This window comes from Pseudochaenichthys georgianus, chromosome 3 (genome assembly GCF_902827115.2).
Source record: "Pseudochaenichthys georgianus chromosome 3, fPseGeo1.2, whole genome shotgun sequence".
NCBI classification, from domain to species: Eukaryota; Metazoa; Chordata; class Actinopteri; order Perciformes; family Channichthyidae; genus Pseudochaenichthys; species Pseudochaenichthys georgianus.
The window spans coordinates 24102403-24116205 of NC_047505.1; the positions used below are offsets into that span (position 1 = coordinate 24102403).

The following is a 13803-nucleotide window of genomic DNA, read 5'->3' on the forward strand; positions in this document are numbered from 1 at the left end:
CCCTTTTAACCACCCACAACTGCCAGCACAGGACAGTAAATCCTACACCTCACCCAGCCCTGTGCGCTACTATGCACTCACACTAGGTGCACTATGTAGCTTACATGAAAGGAAGCAAGCTTACAATTCTAAACAGCTAATAGTCTATGTTCTTTTTTTTCAAAACAGTGACTGGAATAAGCAACTGTTCAGTACCATCATTAGGCATTTGGTGCTGTTGTTCGTCTCTGGTTGCTTCACTATTTTCTACATCTGCCTTTCTTTCTTTTTTTCTGAGGGGCCTTGTGTTGGGTGGGGGTGTTATTTATGGCTGCTCTGTGCAAGTGGACACACACACACAAACGCACACACATACCCTTTCACAGGATGAAAGGGCAGTCACACAGCCTGCAAACATGATTTTACAGCCCTGGGTGGAATGAGTGGTGGAGGAGAGAATGAGGACAGAGTACAAAAGGGGAAAGCCCTTAGATTTACAGGTCCCAGCAGTCAGAATGCAAACCATGTAGCAGCACACAGTTTTCAAGCCATTTTTTTTACTCAAACACAGAAATAAAATACCTGTATTTTATGCAGAGAGACATATGTTAAAATGTGTGTGCAGAGATGCATGGATCCACAAATACATCCAAAAAGGGGGGTAATGCTTTTTTTCATGGTTCGTTTTCTTTTAATCACGACGGAAGACAATTTCCATATGTGATTTGTTCCAGTCTCATGATTGAATATCAGTGTGTGTGTGTGTGTGTGTGTGTGTGTGTGTGTGTGTGTGTGTGTGTGTGTGTGTGTGTGTGTGTGTGTGTGTGTGTGTGTGTGTGTGTGTGTGGAAATATGGAGCTTTGACGGGTTAGAGTATTTTTGTGTGTTTTACACATTTCCCTGTTGTATATATATAATTTCTGATAGGTATGTGTGTATGCTTCTGTGTGATATGACCACTATGAGAAATATCAGACACCTTATCAAATACGATTGTGTATCTTTTAAGAGATTTTTGCCTAAAATATATGTATAAATAAATAATTGGCTATTGTGATTTTGACAATATAAGTATTTATGGTAATAATAACAACAACATATAATTAACTGAACTATACTGTAAGAGGAGGGGATCAGTGGGCCTCAGAAAGAGAAGTCTCTCCCAGAGCCAGAGAGAAAACAGGCAAGACATGGATGGCAATGTAATTAAGCAAATGTGTTGTTCCATTGACATCGCATAGGGGAGTGACTGTATACACATGATGACTTAATGGGAAGTGGGATGTTTATTCCAGTTTATACTTGGTAAAACTGCAATTAATTAAATCAATTTGGGTTTAAAAGCTCAAGTAAACATTTTATGAGTAAAAAAAAAAGCAGCAGTGACTGCCTATGAAGCACCTACATGCTTTGCCACATCACAGAGTCAGAGTCAAACCAGAGACCTCGTAACAATCTGGTTAAGGGTGGTGTTCATGGAAGACATCAAATGAAATGCTTGAGAGGAGCCACTACCATTTGTTTTATTTGTAATGGCAGGCTGCTCTTTGCTATAAATGTCTCCTGTGACTTTTTTTTTAATAAAAATAGCGGCTGAATCAACATAAAAGGCTGATGCAAATGTGATGTGTATAAGTAAACCATTTTGGTTGGATGTAAGTGGTATAATGAGGGTTTGTGTTTCAGTGGATTTTCCTCTGGTGCATACTGCCTCTAGTGGGAAATACTGTAATCTGGCAGAGATGCTGGTGAAAAGGTGCAGCCTGGCCTCTGCTGGTAGGAGAGGCTACTGCAGCATTCTTTACAGTTAGAATGTATGGTCAACTCAGAGAAATACACAGTTTCTCAGGATAATTTCTAAGATATGCAAAGACGGTGTAGGAGAAATGATGATTCATTTAATACATAAAACTAAACTGATTTTCTGGCATTAACCACACAAATTACAATGATTTCAACTCACAGTCACAGTTGAGTTCATGTCTTCACCCTGGATGACAAAAAAGTGTATGTGTATATTGTCCTATTCTATGTTATTTTAGATGAAATAGGCCTCTGGATGTCTATACCGTAGAATTACAATGCACTAACAGGTCTGTATTTTTAACTGTGTGTTAAAAAGAGTATTACATGATGGGACTAAACTTGGGGTGATTTATAGCCTCTAGGGCAGAGAGACAGATACAAACTAAAAGAAGGAAGAAAATGAAAAGAGTTCAAGTGGTCAACCGCAAACAACAATAAAATCAGTTACCGTGTCAAGGGTCGGCCAAAATGAAATCTTCCAAGTCACATTTCAACCTTTCAAAACATCTTGCGATTTTGTATAGCTTTTCCTTCTGTCCATCACTGCCTTCTATGGGTTATAACAAGACTTCCTACCACACGCACCTCTGCCTTGTTCAGCAATTCAATTAGTAGTCTGACTTCCTTAAAAAAAAAATAGTACTGAAACTAAACCTATAATTCTAGTATGATGTAATGTTTCACTGACCTGTTCTCTGAACTGCTCCTGAGAGAGGCAGTCCGTCATATTGACGCATCCCAACAGGCAGCCGGTGGGGTAGTCTTTAGGAAACCTTGGATCTGCACAGAAAACAAGAGCAATCAAAGATCCCCAAACACACTCCGATCAAGTGGTTGATTTCCAAGATGTGTGCACTTCAATAAAAGTCATGTGTGTAAGACATCTTGTAGCAAATCACTTCCAGTATTTACTGTCTTGTTCTTGATTCACTGTGTACACTTCGCGTTACCTTTCTTGTAAATATGGCGGTACATGGCTTCCACCTCAGCAATCTCCTGTGGAGATGGCTGCTTGGCTGCAGCAGCAATCCAAAGACGACCCCGATGGGATGAGTACCAAGTCCGCCCCTCGACCCTGCGCACACACACACACAATGAAATGTAACCTCAGCCTAAAGGAAAACACATCTCCATAAGAGTTTTAAACTCTGTTAGCACTGCGTTTTGTTGAATCTTTCCTTTGCTGCTTACCTCTTGATGCCTCTGACCAGCAGTGTGGCCCACGGTTGGTGCATGCTCAGGCACCAGCCCCCGTCAGCCATCTCCTGCAGGTCCTTGTCTTGGAGCCTCAGCTTTTGACGATCTTCTCCTCCCTTTTCCTCCGCCGAGCTCTTTCCCTGCTTCGTGTTTTTCTTGTAGCCTTCACTGCCTCCGACATCCACCCACTGGAAAGTTTATTCATTTTCAGAACCATTGTAATGGTAGATAAAGGACTATGCTGACATAGGCCGCATGTAGGATAAACAGCTGTCGATTTCAATCCATTTAACTCATGTTCTAATCAAATCAAGTTTTATTTATATAGCACATTTATAAACGATTTTTGGTCGAGCCAAAGTGCTGTACATAAAATAAAAATAGCCTACAGTAGAGACACTTTACAGCAAATACAACAGCACAGATTGTTCAGAATATCAGTATGAGAAAAACGACACCCTCTATCCTTAGACCCTCACATCGTACAAGGAAACACTTCCAGAGAAAACCCCACAGTTTAAGGGGAAAAAATGGGAGAAACCTCAGGGAGAGCAACAAAGGAGGGATCCCTCTCCCAGGACGGACAGATTTCTAATGAAATTGTATATTGTTACACTTGTCGAAAGAAGAGATATGTTGATATGAAGAGGTATACAATTTCCATTGTTGTTCCCAGTCAAAATGGCAGAAATGACCTACCTCAGGTGCAGCTTGCATTATGTTGGGGTTGACCAGATCTCCGAGGGTCTGCCTTCCACCTTGTCTCGAAAACATTGGGGATTTTGAAGGAGAGTCGCTGTTCATAGCCCTGAGGGTCTCATCCAACCTAATTTGCATGTCACAAGGATGAGGAGTTTAGCACGATGAGAAATCTACCATTGCAACGTTGATTCAACGGGTGTGAGATCATCTTACTTGTCGTAGTAGTCATTGAGGTTGTTTCCTTCATCAAGCACTTTTCTACCAGCAAAGTCCAGCGTGATCTTCCTATCCTTGCGAGAGGCATGGCGAAGGTCTCTCAGCTCCTCTTCCTTCTTCCTCAGCTTTTCTCTCTCATTGGGTGACAACCACTGATTGGATTCAGTGGCAAAGTAATCCGACTCATCATCCAGAACCTGTGTTCTCTTCACACTGGAGTTTAAAGGGACAATACATAAATCATTTAGTTTTATCAGCAAGTTTCCTGATTACATTCTGTAGTAATTGATATCTCCATTTAAAGTGTGGACATTGCACAACAAACAGTAAACACATCTATTACTGTGAAGTTATTTCCTTGATTTAGTGTTTATAATACCTGTTCTTATCATATTCCAGTAGTTTCTCCTTGTGCTGGACAGCTTTTTCCAAGCCAGCCTTCATCTTGGCCTCTTGGTTTGGTAGATAATCTCTTTCTCCACCATCTGTCACCAATTAAAAAAACAAATGTAAAGCATTAATCCACGTCATTGTTTCACAGATTTTATTATTTAATAATACAGACTATTTTTGTCTCTTACCTCCCATAAGCTTCTTTCTTAGCTTCTGGCTTTTGTTGGAGTCTCGTTGCAGGATCTCCTGCTCCTCTCTTGTGCACACCTGAATCAGAGAAAAGCGCTTTTAGCAACACGAGTACCTCAACAAATAAATGAATAATATATATATATATATATATATATATATATATATATATAAATTGAAGGACCTATACATACCAGGTTTCCACAGAAGAGGCAGGGTCCAGAGCCCTCTTGGTCACATACGATGCGACCACAGCTGATGCAGTTATTGATAAGATTGTGCTTTTGGGCGAGGCACTCACAAGCATGTCGACCTGGGAACAAGATGGACATCTTGTCTTGCCCCTCTTTAGCATAGAGATTGACAAACTTACTCTTCTTCTTTGTTGAGGATGAACTTGTGTTTTCCTGGGCCTGATGTCAAAAGAAATGAGAAGAGGAAAAAAAATTAGATCAAAAAGGAAATGGAACCTTTACAAATGTCGTATGTCGTTTTTTTAACTCAAACTAGGAAAATGACATCATAAAGTAGGGTTTAAAATAACAAATACTTAGGGTTGTGTGAACTCACCCTCATCAGATCAATGGGGGTTTTCACTGCCTCTGGCTCAGGCTCTGATTGGCTCACAGCCATTACTTCCTGTTTGTTACGGCCCTTGCGTTTAGACTTTTTCAGGGAGTCTTTGCTCATGTCCTGTGTATCTAGGAAAGTATAGCAAATTACAGATAGCATGTTTGAAATGTAATATCCCAGTTAATGTATTTTCATTTGTAAAAGTATTATTCATTATTTACAACGATTAGTAGAGTAAGTAGTATTAGAGAGTTCCATAGAAGGTTGTTTAGCATTGGAGAAGATTTATGTACAATAAACATCCAAATAGATGAAAGACATCCAACTTGTGGGCCTACCTGGAGATGATAAAGGTTCCTTGAGATGGAAAAGACTTGAGCTATCTGTGGTCTGTCTCTGAGTCTTCATCCATCTGCTGACAAACTCATCTATGAACAGTCCTTTCCTCCCATCTGTGCCCTGCAGGAGGTCTCCCATATAATCCTTAATCTCCTCAGCATTTTCGATGGATAGAACATATCTAGACAGCAGGATAACACAATTACCATTTCATGTAATAACATTTAGGTCATGTTATATGCAAGCTATTGAAGATATTCAGTAAGTGTACACTACTTACAAAAGTACTGATATACGATTCCACATTGACTTGAGGTCATCAGCTCATTAGCTGGTATAAAAGCTAGAAATAAAAAAAATGGTTGTGTGCTCCGTGTCTATTGTAGTAATACAATGATGCATTGATTTGGAGTCATGTGTGCACAAGCTGTTGTTAGACATCAACAAGTATTAAAATACAACCCTTTTTTTAAAAATAAAAATATTGAAGAAAAGATATTTAGAAGTAGGACTCAAGTTAAGTTCAAATAAAAAAGGTGTGTCCTACTGTAGTAATAATACCTGGTATGAATTTGGAGCCACTGGGATTTGACATGATTTGAAAGCTATTTTAAAAATAAATAAAACTATTTATTTTGTATTATCAGTCATCAAATGAGGTTTGTGTCATAAGAATTATTTATTATACAAATGTGTTCAATATTGTTCACTAACATGGGATAGTAGGGTTTTAATAATAACATTATTGTTGGTCCCTGAAACTACTTTAAAATGATTTATCTATTTACCTAATATATCATATTTCAATGACTTTCATAGACTCTTATTGCACTCTTTCACTTTTTTAAACAATTTTTCTTCTTGTATTTACTATCCCTATATTTTTTCTGTTTATCTGTGTTTTGTGTTGCACTGTTGGAGAAGCCTGTGACACAAGATTTTCATCGACATAACTACACTGTAGCTATGTTCGTTTGACAAATAGAACCTTGAAACCCTGTGTTAAAAAGCGAGGGCTCTGATGTGAGCTCACTGATCAATTAAATTCAAAAAGCTTTATTAGCATGACCATGGTGACATACAGTACTGCCAAAGCCTTGTACAATTGCGACATCTATAAATAAATATACATTATACATTATACATATAATGTTAAATTCATAAACATTTTTAAACAAATGCAAGTACGACATCCTGTTACAAAATGTAAGTATTTTGTAAATGGCGTAATTTTTGTAATCTTTAATATTGTTTATGCATGTTTTTTGGTTATTATTAAGCTGTCTTTGGCTCTATACTTGCTGTAACAAAGGCAAATGTCTCCTCTGTGGGAAGAATACAAGTATTCTGATTCTGTTTCTGATTCATGTTTTCTTTACAAGGAAAACAATATACCTTTTGAACATGAACTAGGAAAATACAAATAAAAAAACACATGACTGCTCTGAAACTGAGGAAGAAGACGCTGGTGAATGTCTGTCAGATATCCAACCTAAAACAAGCTTCTCTTGAAAGTGTGATTTATATTAAATAAAGCCAGACAAGGTAGTGAATGTAAGCACCGGTTATCCGCTAGCCAACAGCACACCTGTCAAACTCTTTACCGGCTACTGTAACAGCTGTAGGCTCAAATGTATCAAAGGAAAGCGGTAGATGTATTTAACACACACATAACTTTGGATAAGCCCCTGACAACACATTGTATGTTATCAAGAAGCAAAGGTAAAACAGCACTAGCAAGCTAGCTGGCATTTCATCTCGGACTCTGGACAGATGCTAGCTGGTTGCCTGTCAGTCTTTCACAGAGTATTCTAACCAGAGATAACTTACTGGACGATGTCTTCACATGACTCCAGCCCGAACTTGTGGTGTAGCTGGTTCACACACCACTGCAACAATGCCTCCGACATCTTTAACTGAAATACTTTACAGTCAAAGCTCACACCAAAGTTGCGGTGGCTTGTCAAACACAAACTGACTGTGTGTTTCCAGTCGACGACATAACAGAGGCGCACACATTGAAAGTAAGTGCGTGGCAGCAGTTAATTTCTTCCGGGGAAAGAAACCCGTGCTGGGTTAAGGTTCCTCTCAACTAGTATGATTTATCAAACATCAATAATGAGCTGTTGTGTTGAATCTATTACATGATATAATCACCCAAATGTCAAATAAATGAATTATAAATAAATGCTTGAGGAATTTTCTTTGAAATATTTTTTTTTAGGTTCTCCTTATTTTGTTTTTCTTTTGTTATTATGTATGCCTAATAATTAACAAAATACATGTTTTTATTTTTTTTAATAAAATCTAATATATCATTGTTTTCCTATTTATTTTAAGTGGATATATGTGATAACGTGTAATTGGGTGTACCTGTTAAGGTCAGACACTAGATGGCAGTTTTGTAACTTGTAAATAAATGCAGGTACCTTCAGTTATAACTTTAAAAAAAACATTATTTACCAAAGTAAATAATATGCTTACTCTATAATAAGGTGGTGTTCACTAAATATCCATATCCTTATTTATTGTGTTGGAAAGTAGGTAACATCTGTACAGCAATAAAAACCTTTTTTATATGTGGTCTCTATCTTCAAATAGAAAAAATACATTTATGTGTTAAACTTCACAGTACAAAAATCCTAGATTTGACATAACATGAAATAGCAGACTTGGCAGTGATAATTTATTTTTCTAAGAATGTTATAATAAAAAAATGCAACACGCATTAAGTGAGACAAAGGAACAAGGTTATGCTTATGACAATATAACTTGTATTAACAGAAATCCAACTTACAACACATAACTGTTTTGCATATACAAGTACTCATATGATGCAACAAATATATTTCAATACAAGATATGAGGTAGGCTACTGTAGATGTTCTGTTTAGTACACAGAGTAGATTTTAGTGAGATTAGATGCATTGTAAAGAACAATAGTACACAGGCAACATTACATAACACAAAACAATAGCATTCATTGTAAGTTTATTAGCAAATTACACCAGTTAAACAATGCTTAGTATCTTCATGTTAAAACAGTACAAGGGTGTTAAATGTTGATGTTTTCCTTTAATATGCCATTTGACTGTGTAATATAAAAGCCAAGCCGTAAATAGTTTTCATGCCATACAGTACATACACTTCAATCCTTAAAGGTGGGGTAGGTAATTTTGGAGAAACAAGCTCGAGTGCGCTAGAATTTGAACATACACAGCCCGGAAGAACTGACCAGTCAGGGCACGAGATAAGTTTGTGCACAGATGGAAGGCTGACAGGCCTTCCTTTTTACAGCACTACGGCTTCCACAGATTACATTTTTTTATGGATTTGTTGTCGAAGCACTTAAGATATTCATTGCTATAGGGATGTTAAGAGCATTCCATGGAATATAACAAAAAGTGTATCTCGAGCCGGTTTCTCAAACTTGCCTACCCCACCATTAATTTTAACTTTGACATTTTGACTTTAATTTGAGTTTAATATTTGGTTAAATATAAGTCCCAATTAGCTTTCACTTATCCAAATCCTGCCCAATGAGTTTAAAAATGTCAATCTGTGATGAGGGAGATTGGTTTAGGCTTTTTTTGATAAAGCCCTTAATTGAAAAAATCTTTGGAAATGGCCTCTACAAAGTTAGGTGCTGACATGAGAATTCCAATGGTGCAGAGGATAGTGAACAGAGAGAACGCCATGAGACAAAGCCTGTCGATAACAGCCGCAGCAAATTTCCACTCGTTGCACACAGACTTGTCCTCGTCTTGGCTACGGAAGCGTTTGGCAATGTAGCGCACTTCATCCAGGATCTTAGCCATCTCTGGTTCCTGGCAGCCTGCAGACGGGCCCTGACCTGCGGGGAGGAGAATATCCTCCTCACCAGCTCGGCCAACCAGCTGCCCGCAGAGGACTCCAGATTCAGCAGAGGTTGCAACTGTAGAGTAGTGGAGGCTTTCCAGGCCACGGACGCCAACACAGAGCAAGTTGCCATTGTTGGACTGGGAAGTGCTAGCATTGAGATCCATGCTGGTCAGGCTGTTCCGTGGAGCCTTGTTGTGCCAGGCTGAACGTACCTGCTCTTCACCCGGGCGCTTCATGCGTAGGAACCAGGCACACCAGTTTAGGAGAATTACACGGGTCTTTGGGATGAAACAGTAATGAATGAAAAAAATTAAATGGTTCTTGATAACTTGTGATAAATTAAGGATACATGTATATTTATTTGTGGGAACACACACGTTCACTGTCACAGAAGCCCAATCAGCTCTTCATTTCACAGGTGATTCAGATAAAACCAAAACTTTTCCCAATCAGTCCAATCACAATGAAACAGTGATTATATCATTGCACCAGATGAATGAAGTACACAACTTCAAATGTCTGGTAGTATAAAGTATATTAAATAGCACATGTTTGTGTTGTATCCTTCATTGATAGGAAACCATTTTTAAAAACACTATTTGTGAAGATTTGTGTTTATGTTTTCATACTTTCATAACTGGATAACACACTTTAGCATATTTGAACACCTAAACACCTCTCAGCACATTTCATGTTAAAAATACCATTTGGTTTACATTGTCCTACTCAAGCAAATGAATATGTATCCTAATGAACCACTGTAAGTGGACTTTAACCTAATAAAAAACTAAAGCAGCATAATCAAAGCTAATCTCGATAGTTTATCATAATGCACTCTACAGTTTTGGGGTGTGGCTCGATGGAAATGACTAAAGTGTTGTTAATGGGGTATTATAGGTGACAGATAATTGTATTATATGAAACGACACTCACCCACTTTGGCATCTTGGCTCCATCAGGGTCATGGTGGTGATATTGTAACACAATAACTGTAGCAATTACAGATAGACCAACAATGACCATGGTGGTGGCAAAGTACTGAGCTGGGGGAAAGAAAAAAAGAGGAGACAGTTAGAATTGATACAGTTGTGTCATATGCAGGTAACATTATGTGAAAAAAAAAGCAGGATAAAAACATTTTTCAGTATGAGTTAAAGGGCTCACAGAGAGAAAAACTCCCATCTTGCCTCGAGCACACTTTTTGATGTTTCAGATAAACTAAACACATTTGCATTTCAATGTTTTAAATATGGTGCCTCTGATCTCTAAATCCATGTGTTGGTTGGCTGCTTAAACGTACTTATACTGTGACATTGGGAGAACTTCTGATGAAAAATGACTACACACATTTTCACCAGTGTCTTCCCATTGACAGCAGATGACAACCATGGCGCCTGGCTTACCTATTACAGGCACCGAGTCCGATGTCGCGGGCATAATCTCTGCAACCAGCAGCATAAAGACAGTCAGGGAGAGCAGGACCGTAATGCCTGGCAAGGAGACAAAATCTCAGTAAAAATTCACAATAAAACTATTCAATGCTTAGAGAAGCGTAAAAATCACACAGTAATGACAGGGCTTTGTGATTCTTTGATGTTAAATGTCTGCACAAGTTGGATGTGGAAGGTCAGTCAAACGCACATCTCCATATTGTAAAATGATATTGTAAAAATATGCACAAGATTAAGTGTGCTGTTGCCAGATTTTCAGTGTTATGTATACTAAACATTTTTAAAGTTTCCAGTTGTAATATACAGAGTTCCTATTTGATGTTTTCATTTTGTTCCTATTTTGCGTAAAGTCCTCCAATATGTTCCATGTATTTGTGATGCTTCTCTTCCACAAATTGGGTACTGCACTGTAGCAAAAATGTGAAGGGGGAGCTTATATTGTGTCACAGTCGCTGATTACATCACCTGAGAAGGTTCAAGCACGGAGAGAAAATGGCTTTCTGTTAGAATACCTGTGAGCAGAGTTTTCTCTAATGAGCTGACATCGCTAAGCCACTGGCTCTTTGGATGTCTCACTATAAACCTGGACTTCTAAACAGGATTAAGTCACATCTTAATTAACTGTAGGAATGCCGATGTACATTAGACATCTCTGGGGAAGAAAACTGCTTATATTTTCTTATATTCTTATATCTTTAAAGAAAAATTGCAGCATGTGAATCCTTTTAAATTTGTATAACCGGTATACTGTAAATATCATATTGAATTATGTATACTGAAGAGAATAACAGTTAGCCATAGTTAACCTAAATAAAACAAATGATTCTTCTCAGTTGTTTTTAGCCATGTACATTATGTAATTCTATTGGCGAGATTTTAAGCATTTAAGAATATCTGAATATCTCAAAAGCAAACTATCTTAATCTGGAAATATAATTTCTAAAAGTAGAACATAATAGGTTGCTGATAATTTTTCAAATATTACTTTTGAACAAAAGATAATCAACCCTTTGAACAAATAAGGAGAATTATATAACACAGGAACACAGTATTGCTGATAAAACTAAGATTATAAGCAACTGTTTACAACACTAAATACAGAGGCACGATACAGACACTATGATAGAAAAGATTCACATAATATTACTGGTGATCCAAATGTGCACAAACATGATTTTCTCGACAGCGCAATGTTATCTAAATAAAATCAGGGTATAAATGCAGCCATGAAAACCCATTTCTCAACAAGTGTTCACCCATTCTCAAATAATATAATGACTTCACACACACACACACACACACACACACACACACACACACACACACACACACACACACACACACACACACACACACACACACACACACACACACACACACACACACACACACACACACACACACACACACACACACACACACACACACACACACACACACACACACACACACACACACACACACATTCCACAAAGCTAGTGTAATGTATGCATGAAATGGGCTCAAACATTCAAGTCAACAGTGACAATTGACATACAATTATACCGTTTTCACGGTCCACTGACAGTTCACTCACTCAGTGCTGATTATCAGATTACCTCACAAGGCCACAGAGGAAGTGGATAAATGAAAGAAACATTGTTTTTTACAGAAAGACTGATTATCCAGGAGACAAATGGGCTAGGACAAACAATTATTGTAGATGGAGAACAATGAGGTAAAAGAAAAGTTGTCTCTGTGTCGAACACTATGGGGCTGTAAAAGATTTAATTAGTTTATGATTTTGTAAGTTTTAACCTGTATTATTTGAACTGCATTAAACCACAGGCAAGTCAACATGGCATGAAGCAGTGCAGCCTTTAAACATTTAATATGAAAATCAAAACTATGGCAGCGTTCATGGTTGAAAGGGTTGTGTTGTTATATCTCTCACAGGCTCCGCCCTCTACTGGACTCTATGGGTACTCCCCTCTATCCTATCATGCAAGCATTCATTCACTGAGACTGAAGAGGGACGACGATAATGACACCTCGTTGTCCGAGATTTCCGGTGACCGCCAGGAAGGCCATCAGCACAGGTCTGCACGACAGGAGTTCCCGGCGGTGATGGCTATGGCGGTGGAGCGTGCAGGCTTGCCACTCCCCTCTCTGGGTCTCATGGCGGCAGCTCACGTTGTGGTCCCGCTTGGGTTACTGCATATGCGCCACCTGCAGAGGTGGTTCTCCAGCCTGCGTTTAGATCTCAAGAGACACAAACTGTGTCTGGTGACCACCCCCCCCCCCCCTCAGTGGAGGGCAATCTCCGGTTCTGGGGTCCCCGGATCACCACTGGGACGGGTGACCTCCTACATCACAGTGTTCACGGATGCATCCGGAACAGGATGGGGAGGGACCTGCCTGGGGAGAGCTATAGGGGGGCGCTGGTCTCTATAGAGACACGGCACAGCAACCTCCTAGAGCTGCGGGCAGTAGTGTTGGTCCTCCAGCATTTCAAACCCTAGATTCAGGGGACACATGTAATGGTCAGGAGCGACAACAGCACCACAGTGGCATATATCAACAGGCAGGGCGGAGTCCGCTCCGCCGCTTTGTTGACCACAGCGGAGAAAGTGTCGTTATGGGCTGCAGAGGTGGTGTTATCTCTGATAGTCTCTGAGGTCTGTAAAACAGGGGGGCTGACCTCATGTCGAGGGGCGGCCCCCTGCCAGGCGAGTGGGTGCTTCGCCCGGAGTTGGTGAAGCGGATCTGGGTCCGGTTCGGGACAGCAGAGGTGGATCTGTTCGCCAGCCAGCGCAACACCCACTGCGCCCTGTGGTTCTCCATGGCTCTGAGCGACGACCCGCCCTTGGGGTTGGACATGCTTGCACACGAGCCATGGCCAAAGAAGCTGCTTCACGCCTTTCCACCGTTGCGTCTCATTCTCCCACTCCTGGGGAGAGTGAGGCGAGAACGTCTGTCAATCATCCTGGTAGCGCCGGATCGCGTGGGGGCACCGTGATACTCAGAGATGACACAGATGAAGGTGGGCCAGCCCTGGGCACTCCCCCAAGTTTGGGGGGGCGATCTCTCAGGAGCAATCGGGGCGTTACCTACTCTG

General features: G+C 39.7%; 2 protein-coding genes across 3 annotated transcripts in view; both read right to left on the reverse strand.

The window, feature by feature from the left end:
• Window positions 1–7400, reverse strand: part of trip4 (thyroid hormone receptor interactor 4) — a 92665-nt gene extending 85265 nt beyond the window's left edge. Inside the window, exons 1-11 of the mRNA XM_034079348.1 lie at window positions 7225–7400; window positions 5394–5575; window positions 5053–5183; window positions 4677–4895; window positions 4482–4560; window positions 4280–4385; window positions 3898–4113; window positions 3682–3808; window positions 2977–3170; window positions 2736–2860; window positions 2474–2565 (exon numbers count right to left, since the gene is read on the reverse strand). Coding sequence (XP_033935239.1) covers window positions 2474–2565; window positions 2736–2860; window positions 2977–3170; window positions 3682–3808; window positions 3898–4113; window positions 4280–4385; window positions 4482–4560; window positions 4677–4895; window positions 5053–5183; window positions 5394–5575; window positions 7225–7304 — 1551 coding nt within the window. The 5' untranslated portion in view covers window positions 7305–7400. The remainder of the gene's footprint in view (window positions 1–2473; window positions 2566–2735; window positions 2861–2976; window positions 3171–3681; window positions 3809–3897; window positions 4114–4279; window positions 4386–4481; window positions 4561–4676; window positions 4896–5052; window positions 5184–5393; window positions 5576–7224) is intronic.
• Window positions 7401–8154: 754 nt separating this feature from the next.
• The window catches only part of chrna7a (cholinergic receptor, nicotinic, alpha 7a (neuronal)), a 49882-nt gene continuing 44233 nt past the window's right edge, over window positions 8155–13803 (reverse strand). For both annotated transcript variants that reach the window (XM_034109179.2, XM_071202041.1), the window contains 3 exons: window positions 10659–10745; window positions 10189–10298; window positions 8155–9533 (listed from right to left, as the gene is read on the reverse strand). In XM_034109179.2, the coding sequence (XP_033965070.1) occupies window positions 8997–9533; window positions 10189–10298; window positions 10659–10745 (734 nt within the window). In that variant the 3' untranslated portion in view covers window positions 8155–8996. The remainder of the gene's footprint in view (window positions 9534–10188; window positions 10299–10658; window positions 10746–13803) is intronic.